At 44.0% G+C, this 12,842-nt stretch overlaps 1 protein-coding gene across 1 annotated transcript; it reads right to left on the bottom strand.

Moving 5' to 3' along the window:
• Positions 1 to 4,771: 4,771 nt before the first annotated feature.
• LOC147965483 (uncharacterized) lies at positions 4,772 to 7,460 on the bottom strand. The gene is made up of 3 exons (XM_087526806.1): positions 5,597 to 7,460; positions 5,378 to 5,496; positions 4,772 to 5,275 (listed from the first exon to the last, which is right to left on the bottom strand). Exons 1-3 carry the CDS (start codon positions 7,458 to 7,460, stop codon positions 4,772 to 4,774), a joined length of 2,487 nt encoding a protein of 828 aa, XP_087382932.1.
• Between the last annotated feature and the right edge of the window lie 5,382 nt (positions 7,461 to 12,842).

Below are 12,842 nucleotides of genomic sequence, written 5' to 3'. Positions count from 1 at the left end.
TCAACTGAGTGAACTCCGGTGGGAAGGTAAATCCGGGGTCACGTCTCCGAGGCATCTGAGGGTTTAGAAAAGGATGAGATTTAAGAATAGAGGGGGCCTAAAGAGAAAACACTACCCATATGCACATGAGGCAAAAGCAAACAATTCACTTCATTCAATCAACCAAACAAGGGCATACAATCGATCTAAATATCGCAAAAGTGCTCGGGCTACTATATTTACATGGTGGACTACTACTACTGTTGGGGTGGTCTACTAGAAATATTCTTTGGTTGCAGACTCCACGATATCTGCTCCAGCTTCATCACCATAGTCATCATAGCTATCATCTGGATCCGAGCCGGTGTCGTCGATGATGATGTAGTCTTCCGGGCAAATCTCCTTGGGTTCTTCATCTTCTTCTATCGATGTAGGGTCTCCCATGAATATTACAATTTTCTTGATCAGATCGTCATTCTTTTCCACTAATACTTCAATTTCTTCTTCAAAATCTTCATGTGTAGCCTTGAGTTCTTCCTCCAGTTCCTTGATTCTTGTCCTTGCCTTCTTCAGGTCTATCATGTCGGCGCACATCTGGTTCTCCTGACGTCGAATGTGCTGGTTTAATTCCTGGATAAAAGATGCAATTGATCTATCCTTTCTGGTGCTGATCATCTCACAGTGCTCATCTCGGTGCCCACAAATCTGGTAGATAGTATCCTTGAGATCATTGCGGTAGACTTCTCCAATGCGTCCCATGGCGATGTGAGCTGCCATGCTCTTTCCTAGACTCCAGGTTGGTGCATCGAAAGAAAACTCTATGGGCTCAGTGACTGGCATGAACGTCCTTCCTGGAACTTGAACTTGAATCATCCAGCGCTCTTCTTCAGGTAAGGTGGCATTGTAGGTTCCGGTGAAGCTTGGTACTCCTATGTTCAGGTATCTAGTGACTTCTTTCAAGTGACGTCCAAAGGGTGTATCTTCATCCGGTTGAGTGAACTTGTTCCTTGCATCCGCCATCCTAAAAGAGTTGAAAAGATGAGAGGTCAGAAGAGAAGAGAGTGAGTAGTGATCTAGGTCTTTAGCTTAGTGGTCGTGTCCTACAGTCAGCGTGTGCTCTGATACCATCTTGTAGCGATCAGACCTCAAACGGTCCAAACTCTGTGCTTCGGTGTCATCCCTGGATCAGTAATGCTGACACCACACATTACTTGAAGGATTTATAGCAGAGTAGCAATCACACACTTATTACATCGAGTGTCTCCAAAGATAACTTATTACAATAAAAATGGCTTAAGGCCATCTAATAACGATAATAGCGGAAGGCTTGGAAGATAAGTGAGTCCATCAACTCCAACGGCATCACTGAGTATAGAACCACGACCTAAAACTCCTTAATCGTCGTCTGAAAAGTCTGCAACATTAACGTTGCAGCCCGAAAACGGGTCAGCACATGGAATATGCTGGCAATGTAACACATAGAGAATAATGGAATGAAACAGCTATACTATATGCATATTTGGCTCGTGGAAAGCTCTATGGTTATAGTTTTGCGTAAAGCCAATTTTTCCCTACTGCAAAGGAATAAATTTATTTAACTATTATGGTGGTTGTTAAACATTGAGAATGGTTGACAGCATTCTCAATCCCAATTAAACATCATCATTAAACAAACCCAACAAAATTAATCTTTAGAGTAACATGTTGAGATTCACATGATGATCCAGGTACTAGATACTCAAGATGTCCATAACCGGGGACACGGCTAACCATGATTAGTTCATACACTCTGCAGAGGTTTGCGCATGTTTCCCCACAAGACTCAATCGCCTCCGTTTGGTTTCTCGCACTACATGGTGTTTGAGAAATGGATGACCGAGACATAGTCTTTCAGAAGCGCTAGCACCTTACGATGGGTAGACCGTACCACCTACATCCCCTACATCTGCTAGTCTACCACTATAAGAGTTCGCATGACTTAGTCAACTATGCTAGAGCCCATAATAGCTTGTGGCTGCACACCGAAGTTTCTAGCATGAATAATCTCATGATCCCTTTGAGCCTGGGTGGCGGTCCAAAAGAAAACAGGCAATCCTGGAATACCCAGGTGCCTCAATCCACCCAGATGTGTGTTTAGGTTGCCACCTTAAGTAAACCATTAATTAACAAAGCTCACATATGTCATCGATACACTCACCCAATCCACGTCTACTAGCATGGCATAGCAAATAATAAGCAAACGTAGAAGTAACTCCCAAAGGTTTGATAATTAGACAGGTAATAGGTACTACCTCAACTACTTCCCAAACCCACAATTTAATTAGATCCTAATCATGCAATGTGTAAGGATTGATCTAATGCAATAAAACTGGGTAGTAGGAGGTATGATCAAAGTGTTACTTGCCTTGCTGATGATCCGGGAAACCTAGCGATTCAAAGTAACAAGCGGCGCACTCCGGGTACTCTATCGCAAACAAACAAGCACACAATAAGTACTCAACTAATGCACAGGTAAAACTCAAATAAGATATTTAACCAGAAAGTTCAACTTAAGAACTCCGGTTGGCAAAAAGAATCGAATCGAACGAAGCAACGAAAGACAAACGGCAAAAGAAACGGGCTTCATTTCCTATTCTGGATCTAAGGCAATTTTTACAGAAGCAAAAAACTTGTTTAAGTTGGTTAAACAGAAAGAGGGTTTTGAGACAAAACTCTAGGCGCTTGAATCGCCTGATTCCGATAAACGAGCGAAAAGATAAACTAAAATGAAAATCGGATCAGAAATCGTGATCAGAAAATCATGGATTTAATCTGAGAAAAAGAAAAACGACGAACAGTTTAACGAATGAACGTTCGTTAACTGAATCTAAACGAAGAACGCGTTCGTTAAAACGAACGAACGAGCGAACGATCGCTAATTAGCCTAAACCGGGAAAAACCGATGTAAAGAAAAAACGAAACCAAAAAACCGACGAAAACCGAACGGTTTTTCCGGGAAAAACCGGCGGCGGGATCGAGGTAAACCTCGGGCGGCGGGACGGCGGCGGCGGCTCTGGCGAGGCGGCGGCGTCGGGGTCCGGCGGGGCGGCAGCGTCGGCGTCGGTGGTGGCGGGCGGCGGCGGCGGTGGTGGGCGCGGGGTTCGAGGTGGGGCGGCTAGGGTTTCGGCCCGGGGTGGGCCGGCGGCTTATAAAGGTTGGGTCCGGGGAGTCCGGGCCTAGCACGGCCCGTAGGTCGGTTCAAACATTTTTTTTAAACTTACGCTCGGAAAAAAACAAAAGGACTACTAAACGGACTCCAAAAATCCCGAAATAAATTTTCCCCGGCTTCTAAAATCAAGCCGCACAGATGAACATTTATTTGGGGCCTAAATGCAATTTTGAAAAACGTGCATTTTTTCCTAAATTCAAATAAAATAGCAAATAAAACCAAATAAAATCTTATTTGATTTTTTAATTAAATCCTCAATATTTATTTATTTTGGGAAAGTTATTTTATTCCCTCTCTCATATTTTTGTAATAGAAATAATTGAAGATAAAATAAATAAAATCAAATGATCCTATTTTCAAAATTTGAGACAACTCAAATATGAAAATAACGAAATCCCCAACTCTCTCCGAGGGTCCTTGAGTTACGAAAAATTTCTAGGATCAACCAAAATGCAATAAATATGATAAGCAATGATGATCTAGTGTATAACATTCCAAATTGAAAATTTGGGATGTTACAAACTACCTTTGGTACGTCAAAACACATAAACTCATAATACCGATCGTCACCGAACGTTAAGCGTGCGGACCCTACGGGTTCGAGAACTATGTAGACATGACCGAGACACATCTCCGGTCAATAACCAATAGCGGAACCTAGATGCTCATATTGGTTCCTACATATTCTACGAAGATCTTTATCGGTCAAGCCGCATAACAACATACGTTGTTCCCTTTGTCATCGGTATGTTACTTGCTCTATTTTTGAGTCGCTGAGTCAAGCCAAGTCGCCGAGGCTGTGGCTAGTGGCTTGCTGGCTTGAGTCTGCGACTTGGCTTGATTAGTCGCCCCAAGTCGCCATGGCTTAGAATAGGATTTAGGGGTGGAATTAGGAGTGATATTACCTTGTAATCTTTTATAGTTGGCAATGGAAATCCCTTTCTGACCTTGTGCAAGCTCGTCTTTGTTGATTGCAGGTGCACCTTGCAGTATAAATGTAATAGTAAGCATGAGCATCAAGTTGTTTGCACCTTGCAGTATATATGTAATAGGAAACTTGCACATTTGAGTTGAAATAAAGAGGAGAACTTACTTCTTGTGTGTCCATATGTCCCAATTTGTTTTCCTTGATGATCCTTTTGTCTTTGCACCTGATCACCTGATTCAGATAAGGAAAACAGCAGCAGTTCTACATATAAATACCATCACAGATCACAGCAACAAGTATTACAACAGAAATTGGGACCAACCCCAAACAGCAACAAAAATTAAGCATTATTTCATTACATTTAACTACGAACTACCAAGTTCTTAACGCTTAACAACCAGCCCCAAATCGACCCCAAATCCTATGTCCAAAAGAAGGGATAAGGCACACCAGCCCAACCCCAAGCCCCCAACTCCATATGTCCAAAAAGAAGCCACACGGTCCACACCAGCCCCAAATCCTATGTCCAAAATGAGGCATACCAGCCCCAAGAGCCCCCAACTCCATATGTCCAAAATGAGGCACACCAGCCCCAAGAGCCCCCAACTCCATATGTCCAAAATGAAGCCACACCAGCCCAAGTTCCATCAATTGTCCTAGTAATCCAGATCATCATCAAAGCCAATGGAGCCTCTCTCTTCACCTCCAGCTCCACCTTCACCTTCTTCACCTTGATTTCCCTCTTGATCATCTTCACTTGTTGAATAATCTTCAAGCTCAACCTCCTGATTTGCATCATCCTCCTCGTCCTCATCTTCTCCAACTTGGTGCACTCGAGATCGAGAATAGACATGAGTAACAGCAGCCTGGCTCCCACTCCCACGGCTTCTAAGGTTGCGCAATGGACCTTCAGATGCACCGACAGCTTCGTCAACTTGAGCCCAAGTGATATCAGCCCCTTCATAAACCGGCTGGGCATTATGGTCAACCCATTCATTGTCCCGTTGTAAGTCTTCTAGGACTAATGGGTCAGACCTAGTCCCTTTGGAGCCTTCCTCACGAATCTTTTGGAACCTATCGGCATTCTTCTGGTTGTATTGAAAATATGACAAATCATTAAGTCTTTGGAACTCCAACCTATTTCTCTTTTTGCTATGGATCTGAAAACAACATACAAGAAAACAATTAGAAAGGCTACCATAAGCACCCCACCAAAGAACTACAGAAGTAGAATGAACATCAAGTTGGTACTTACTAGTTACATTTTGAAAGCAAGACCAATTTCGTTCGCAACCGAAAGCTGAAGCACAAAGGCTAACTATGTGCTTTGCTAAATGTTGCAGCTCATAAGCAAGGCCACCATAAGCACCCCACCAAAGAACTACATGAGTACAAATGAAGACAATTTTAGAATTCGTAATCCAAAAAGGATAGGTGCTGAAATTTATGAAAAAGTAGAAGGCTAGAGTAAACTAACTTACGAGGACTCTTTTTTGTTCGGTCATTGATTGCCAACTTAGAGCTGAAGCATTCACCTTCACCTCTTTCATAGTCATCATCCAATCTACTTATCACGCTTGCTTTATCATCATCCGGCTCCATGTGCAATAGCACCTCATTGAACATATGCCGAAGCCTTTGACAATATCGTGCTTTCTCGGGCTTAGCTTTGAGACCATAGATCCTATTTGGGTTTAAGAATAGTGTAGCTCCATACAACTTCACCCCCATTTGAGATTCCCACTTGTCCTCTACTATTTTTATCACCTTCTTAACCAACGTTGGTTTGTCATCTATCGCAGCCTTGATTCTCTCCTTTGCATAATCCATTGCTGCCATAACCTCGTTCATCGCCGGCTTCTCATCGCCATCGACAATCCTTAGCACCCTTAGAAGAGGTAGAGAAACTTTCATGCAAGTCTCTACTGAGTTCCAAAAACTAATGGACAACACATCTTCTTGAACTTTTTGTCCCACCGGTGAGGTTGACAACTTCTTATTACTATGCCAAACATCACCCACAAAAAATTCTTTAAGAGCTTGCCTATGTTTGTGCAAGCTTTGCAAGTTGAGAAAATTTGTGGCAAAGCGAGTAGCTCCAGCCCTCACAAGATCACGGTTGCCGGTCTTCACTCTCATTTCATCTAAAACCTTGCCATGCCTGTAGATGAATGTAGACACCCTTTTTCCATTTGTAATACACTCACTGAATTGCTTGATTTTGCAAATGGACTCCAACATAAGGTTCAAACAATGGGCTGCACAAGGGGTCCACCATAATGTAGGGATCCTCTCCGTTAAGAGTCTACCCGCTGCCTTGTAGTTAGCACCATTATCCGTGCAAATCTGAACCACGTAGCCTCTTCCAATGTCGTTGATCCTTTTCTCCATCAAATCTGCCAACAAATCTTTGCTGGCTACTAGGGCTGATATGTCAACGCTATCAATGAAGAAAGTCCTGGCTGGACTATTCGCAAGGAAGTTGACCAAGTGCCTAGTCCTCCCATCGGTCCATCCATCGGACATTAGTGTGCAGCCATACTCTTGCCAAGCCAGCTCATGTTGCTCTCTCAATGCATGTGTCTTCTTCTTTGCTTTCACAAGAAGTGGAAGCCTAAGAGCATGAATAGTTGGGGGGATGTACCCTGGACCATATTGCCCGGTGGACTCCAATGCAATCTCAAAGGCTCTTGATCGGGTAACATTGAAGGGAATGGCATTAGCATAGAAAAATGTTGCCCAATGATCATCAACTCTATCCTTATCCTCGGTGGTCCTTTTGAAGCAACCTGCGTTCAATGCGGCTTGAGAAGGATTCTTCGAGTGCCTTAGCTCAATGACTTCTTCCGGAGTCTTCCTAATCATCCCGGCAATTGTTCTTGAAGCCTTTTGTGTCGGTAATTCAGTTTGGACAGTCTCAGCCTTCCTTTTTGCTGTTGTCCTACTACTAGTTTGATTTGCTATTGCATCCTCTTCTTCATCACCAGTTGTTGTATCTTCTTTATTAGACTCCCCTGGCATATTATGCTTCTTTGCGTAGGCCTTCATGAAATCCAGCATCTCCTTTGAAACAGCCTCTGGCACCTTATTGCATTTTATAGAATTCTTCTTCCCTTTAGTACTAGCCCCAGCTAGGTGACGCTTGAACCTTGCTATTCCAGCATGCACATCTGTCCCACAAAAAGTGCATCGTATCCTATCTCTCCTGTTCATATCATGCCAATACCCATACTTCCACCCAGGGTCTCCTGACTTTGCCTTCCGCTTAGGATCCTTGGATGGATCATACTGCTCAGGCTCAAGCCCATTGTCGTCGGCTGCACTATTGACAGTTTGGTCAGTCATCCTCTAGCTGCAGCCAAGGTTCCTGCAGAAAAAATAGAGCAGCACAAGTAGTAATTAGTAATTACTGATTAGAGCAGCAGAGCACATCACTACATCAGTACATAGAGCAGCAGAGCACATAGATCTACATCAAAGCACATATAGAGCCCACCCCACACTATCTTTCCTTCGGTCCTTCTACTTCCCCAGTCCCCATAGCAGCAGCAGCAGCAGAGCACGCAGCAGCAGAAGCAGAGCAAAGAGAGGCAGAGGGGGCGACGAGCCATACCTGCAGTCTTTGCTGGTGCAGGTGCAGGAGAAGATGGAGGCGGAGGCGGAGGAGGCTAGTGGGGGCAGGTCACCGGCGGAGGAAGCTCTTGGGGGGGCGCGTCACCGGCGGATCTGGAGGGGCACGTCGCCGGCGGCCGCCGATCTGGAGTCCTAGGTCAGGAGACCCATGCGGTTTCCCTCCATTTCCCTCTCTTCCTCTGTAGTTCCCGCGTGGGATCTCTATTTATCCCCCCCCCCCAAAATATCTCTAGCAGGTGGCCCGATCTGGAGCAAGCCACGCGACTGGCGGCTACTAGCCGCCGACTAATCGCGTCAAGTCGCGGGCGAGCCAGCGAGTCACGCGACTCGCTTCCTGAGTCAAGTCGCCTACGCGAGCCAGCGACGCTGCGACGACTCGGCGATTAGTCGGCGACTAGTCGGCGACTCAAAAACGTTGGTTACTTGCCCAAGATTCGATCATCGGTATCTCAATACCTAGTTCAATCTCATTACCGGCAAGTCTCTTTACTCGTTCTGTAATGCATCATCCCACAAATAACTCATTAGTCACATTGCTTGCAAGGCTTATAGTGATGTGCATTACCGAGAGGGCCTAGAGATACCTCTTCGAGAATCGGAGTGACAAATCCTAATATCGATCTATGCCAACCCAACAAGCACCATCGGAGACACCTATAGAGCACCTTTATAATCACCCAGTTACGTTGTGACGTTTGGTAGCACACAAAGTGTTCATCCGGTACTCGGGAGTTGCATAATCTCGTAGTCATAGGAACATGTATAAGTCATGAAGAAAGCAATAGCAACAAACTAAACGATCATCGTGCTAAGCTAACGGATGGGTCAAGTCAATCACATCATTCTCTAATGATGTGATCCCATTAATCAAATGAAAACTCATGTCTATGGTTAGGAAACATAACCATCATTGATTCAATGATCTAGTCAAGTAGAGGCATACTAGTGACATTCTGTTTGTCTATGTATTCACACATGTACTAAGTTTCTGATTAATACAATTCTAGCATGAATAATAAACATTTATCATGATATAAGGAAATAAATAATAACTTTATTGTTGCCTCTAGGGCATATTTCCTTCAAAATCTTCAACCTGATAAGCTCGAACCCAGATCGGAGAAATGTGTCTTCATAGGAAACCCAAAAGAGACTGTTGGGCACACCTTATATCACAGATCCGAAGGCAAGATATTCATTGCTAAGAATGGATCCTTTCTAGAGAAGGAGTTTCTCTCGAAAGAAATGAGTGGGAGGAAGTAGAACTTGATGAGGTAATTGTACCTTCTCCCTTATTGGAAAGTAGTTCATCATAGAAATCAGTTCCAGTGATTCCTACACCAATCAGTGAGGAAACTAATGATGATGATCATGAAACTTCTGACCAAGTTACTACTGAACCTCGTAGGACAACCAGAGTACGATCCACACCAGAGTGGTATGGTAATCCTGTTTTGGAAGTCATGTTACTTGACCATGACGAACCTACGAACTACGAGGAAGCGATGATGAGCCTAGATTCCGCGAAATGGCTTGAGGCCATGAAATCTGAGATGGGATCCATGTATGAGAACGAAGTATGGACTTTGGTTGACTTGCCCAATGATCGGCAAGCAATAGAGAATAAATGGATCTTCAAGAAGAAGACTGACGCTGACGGTAATGCTACTGTCTACAAAGCTCGACTTGTTGCGAAAGGTTGTCGACCAGTTCAAGGAGTTGACTACGATGAGACCTTCTCACCCGTAGCGATGCTTAAGGCTGTCTGAATCATGTTAGCAATTGCCACATTTTATGATTATGAAATTTGGCAAATGGATGTCAAAACTGCATTCCTTAATGGATATCTTAAAGAAGAGTTGTATATGATGCAACCAGAGGGTTTTGTTGATCCAAAAGGTGCTAACAAAGTGTGCAAGCTCCAGCGATCCATTTATGGACTGGTGCAAGCCTCTCAGAGTTGGAATATACGCTTTGATAGTGTGATCAAAGCATATGGTTTTATACAAACTTTTGGAGAAGCCTGTATTTACAAGAAAGTGAGTGGGAGCTCTACAGCATTTCTAATATTATATGTGGATGACATATTGTTGATTGGAAATAATACAGAATTTCTGGATAGCATAAAAGGATACTTGAATAAGAATTTTTCAATGAAAGACCTCGGTGAAGCTGCTTATATATTGGGATCAAGATCTATAGAGATATATCAAGACGATTAATTGGACTTCCATAAAGCACATAACTCAATAAAGTTTTGCAGAAGTTCAAAATGGATCAGTAAAAGAAAGGGTTCTTGCCTATGTTACAAGGTATGAAGTTGAGTCAGACTCAATGCCCAACCTGTTGGGTTTCGTAGTAATTTCAAAAAAATTCCTACGCACACGCAAGATCATGGTGATGCATAGCAACGAGAGGGGGAGAGTGTGATCTACGTACCCTTGTAGATCGACAACGGAAGCGTTAACTTGGTTGATGTAGTCGTACGTCTTCACGGCCTGACCGATCAAGCACCGAAACTACGGCACCTCCGAGTTCTAGCACACCTTCAGCTCGATGACGATCCCCGGACTCCGATCCAGCAAAGTGTCGGGGAAGAGTTCTGTCAGCACGACGGCGTGGTGACGATCTTGATGTACTACTGTCGCAGGGCTTCGCCTAAGCACCGCTACAATATTATCGAGGACTATGGTGGAAGGGGGCACCGCACACGGCTAAGAATATGATCACGTGGATCAACTTGTGTGTCTAGGGGTGCCCCTTGCCTCCGTATATAAAGGATCCAAGGGGGGGTGCGGCCGGCCCTAGTAGGAGGCGCGCAGGAGGAGTCCTACTCCTACCGGGAGTAGGACTCCCCTCCCTTTCCTTGTCCAAGTAGGAGAGGGGGGAGGAGAGAAGAAAAAGGGGGGGCGCCGCCCCTCCCTCCTTGTCCAATTCGGACTAGGGGGAGAGGGGGCACGCGGCCTGCCCTGGCAGCCCCTCCTCTTCTCCACTTTAGGCCCATGAGGCCCATTAACCCCCCGGGGGGTTCCGGTAACCTCCCGGTACTCCGGTAAAATCCCGATTTCACCCGGAACACTTCCGATATCCAAACATAGGCTTCCAATATATCAATCTTTATGTCTCGACCATTTCGAGACTCCTCGTCATGTCCATGATCACCTCCAGGACTCCGAACAACCTTCGGTACATCAAAATGCATAAACTCATAATATAACTGTCATCGTAACCTTAAGCGTGCGGACCCTACGGGTTCGAGAACAATGTAGACATGACCGAGACACGTTTCCGGTCAATAACCAATAGCGGAACCTAGATGCTCATATTGGCTCCTACATATTCTACGAAGATCTTTATCGGTCAGACCGCATAACAACATACGTTGTTCCCTTTGTCATCGGTATGTTACTTGCCCGAGATTCGATCATCGGTATCCCATACCTAGTTCAATCTCGTTACCGGCAAGTCTCTTTACTCGTTCCGTAATACATCATCTCACAACTAACTCATTAGTTGCAATGCTTGCAAGGCTTCAGTGATGTGCATTACCGAGAGGGCCCAGAGATACCTCTCCGACAATCGGAGTGACAAATCCTAATCTCGAAATACGCCAACCCAACATGTACCTTTGGAGACACCTGTAGAGCACCTTTATAATCACCTAGTTATGTTGTGACGTTTGGTAGCACACAAAGTGTTCCTCTGGCAAACGGGAGTTGCATAATCTCATAGTCATAGGAACATGTATAAGTCATGAAGAAAGCAATAGCAACATACTAAACGATCGGGTGCTAAGCTAATGGAATGGGTCATGTCAATCAGATCATTCAACTAATGATGTGATCCCGTTAATCAAATAACAACTCTTTGTCCATGGTTAGGAAACATAACCATCTTTGATTAACGAGCTAGTCAAGTAGAGGCATACTAGTGACACTCTGTTTGTCTATGTATTCACACATGTATTATGTTTCCGATTAATACAATTCTAGCATGAATAATAAACTTTTATCATGATATAAGGAAATAAATAATAACTTTATTATTGCCTCTAGGGCATATTTCCTTCAGTCTCCCACTTGCACTAGAGTCAATAATCTAGATTACACAGTAATGATTCTAACACCCATGGAGCCTTGGTGCTGATCATGTTTTGCTCGTGGAAGAGGCTTAGTCAACGGGTCTGCAACATTCAGATCCATATGTATCTTGCAAATCTCTATGTCTCCCACCTGGACTAGATCCCGGATGGAATTGAAGCGTCTCTTGATGTGCTTGGTTCTCTTGTGAAATCTGGATTCCTTCGCCAAGGCAATTGCACCAGTATTGTCACAAAAGATTTTCATTTGACCCGATGCACTAGGTATGACACCAAGATCGGATATGAACTCCTTCATCCAGACTCCTTCATTTGCTGCTTCCGAAGCAGCTATGTATTCCGCTTCACACGTAGATCCTGCCACGACGCTTTGTTTAGAACTGCACCAACTGACAGCTCCACCGTTTAATGTAAACACGTATCTGGTTTGCGATTTAGAATCGTCCGGATCAGTGTCAAAGCTTGCATCAACGTAACCGTTTACGATGAGCTCTTTGTCACCTCCATATACGAGAAACATATCCTTAGTCCTTTTCAGGTACTTCAGGATGTTCTTGACCGCTGTCCAGTGATCCACTCCTGGATTACTTTGGTACCTCCCTGCCAGACTTATAGCAAGGCACACATCAGGTCTGGTACACAGAATTGCATACATGATAGAGCCTATGGCTGAAGCATAGGGAACATCTTTCATTTTCTCTCTATCTTCTACAGTGGTCGGGCATTGAGTCTGACTCAACTTCACACCTTGTAACACAGGCAAGAACCCTTTCTTTGCTTGATCCATTTTGAACTTCTTCAAAATCTTGTCAAGGTATGTGCTTTGTGAAAGTCCAATTAAACATCTTGATCTATCTCTATAGATCTTTATGCCTAATATGTAAGCAGCTTCACCGAGGTCTTTCATTGAAAAACTCTTATTCAAGTATCCCTTTATGCTATCCAGAAATTCTATATCATTTCCAATCAGTAATATGTCATCCACATATAATATC

Source organism: Triticum urartu, chromosome 6A (assembly GCF_056163025.1).
Source record: "Triticum urartu cultivar PI428250 chromosome 6A, HENAU_Tu73, whole genome shotgun sequence".
In the NCBI taxonomy this organism is placed as follows: domain Eukaryota; kingdom Viridiplantae; phylum Streptophyta; class Magnoliopsida; order Poales; family Poaceae; genus Triticum; species Triticum urartu.
The sequence above is the reverse complement of the archived record's forward strand: the minus strand, read 5'-3'. Positions and strand labels throughout refer to the sequence as shown.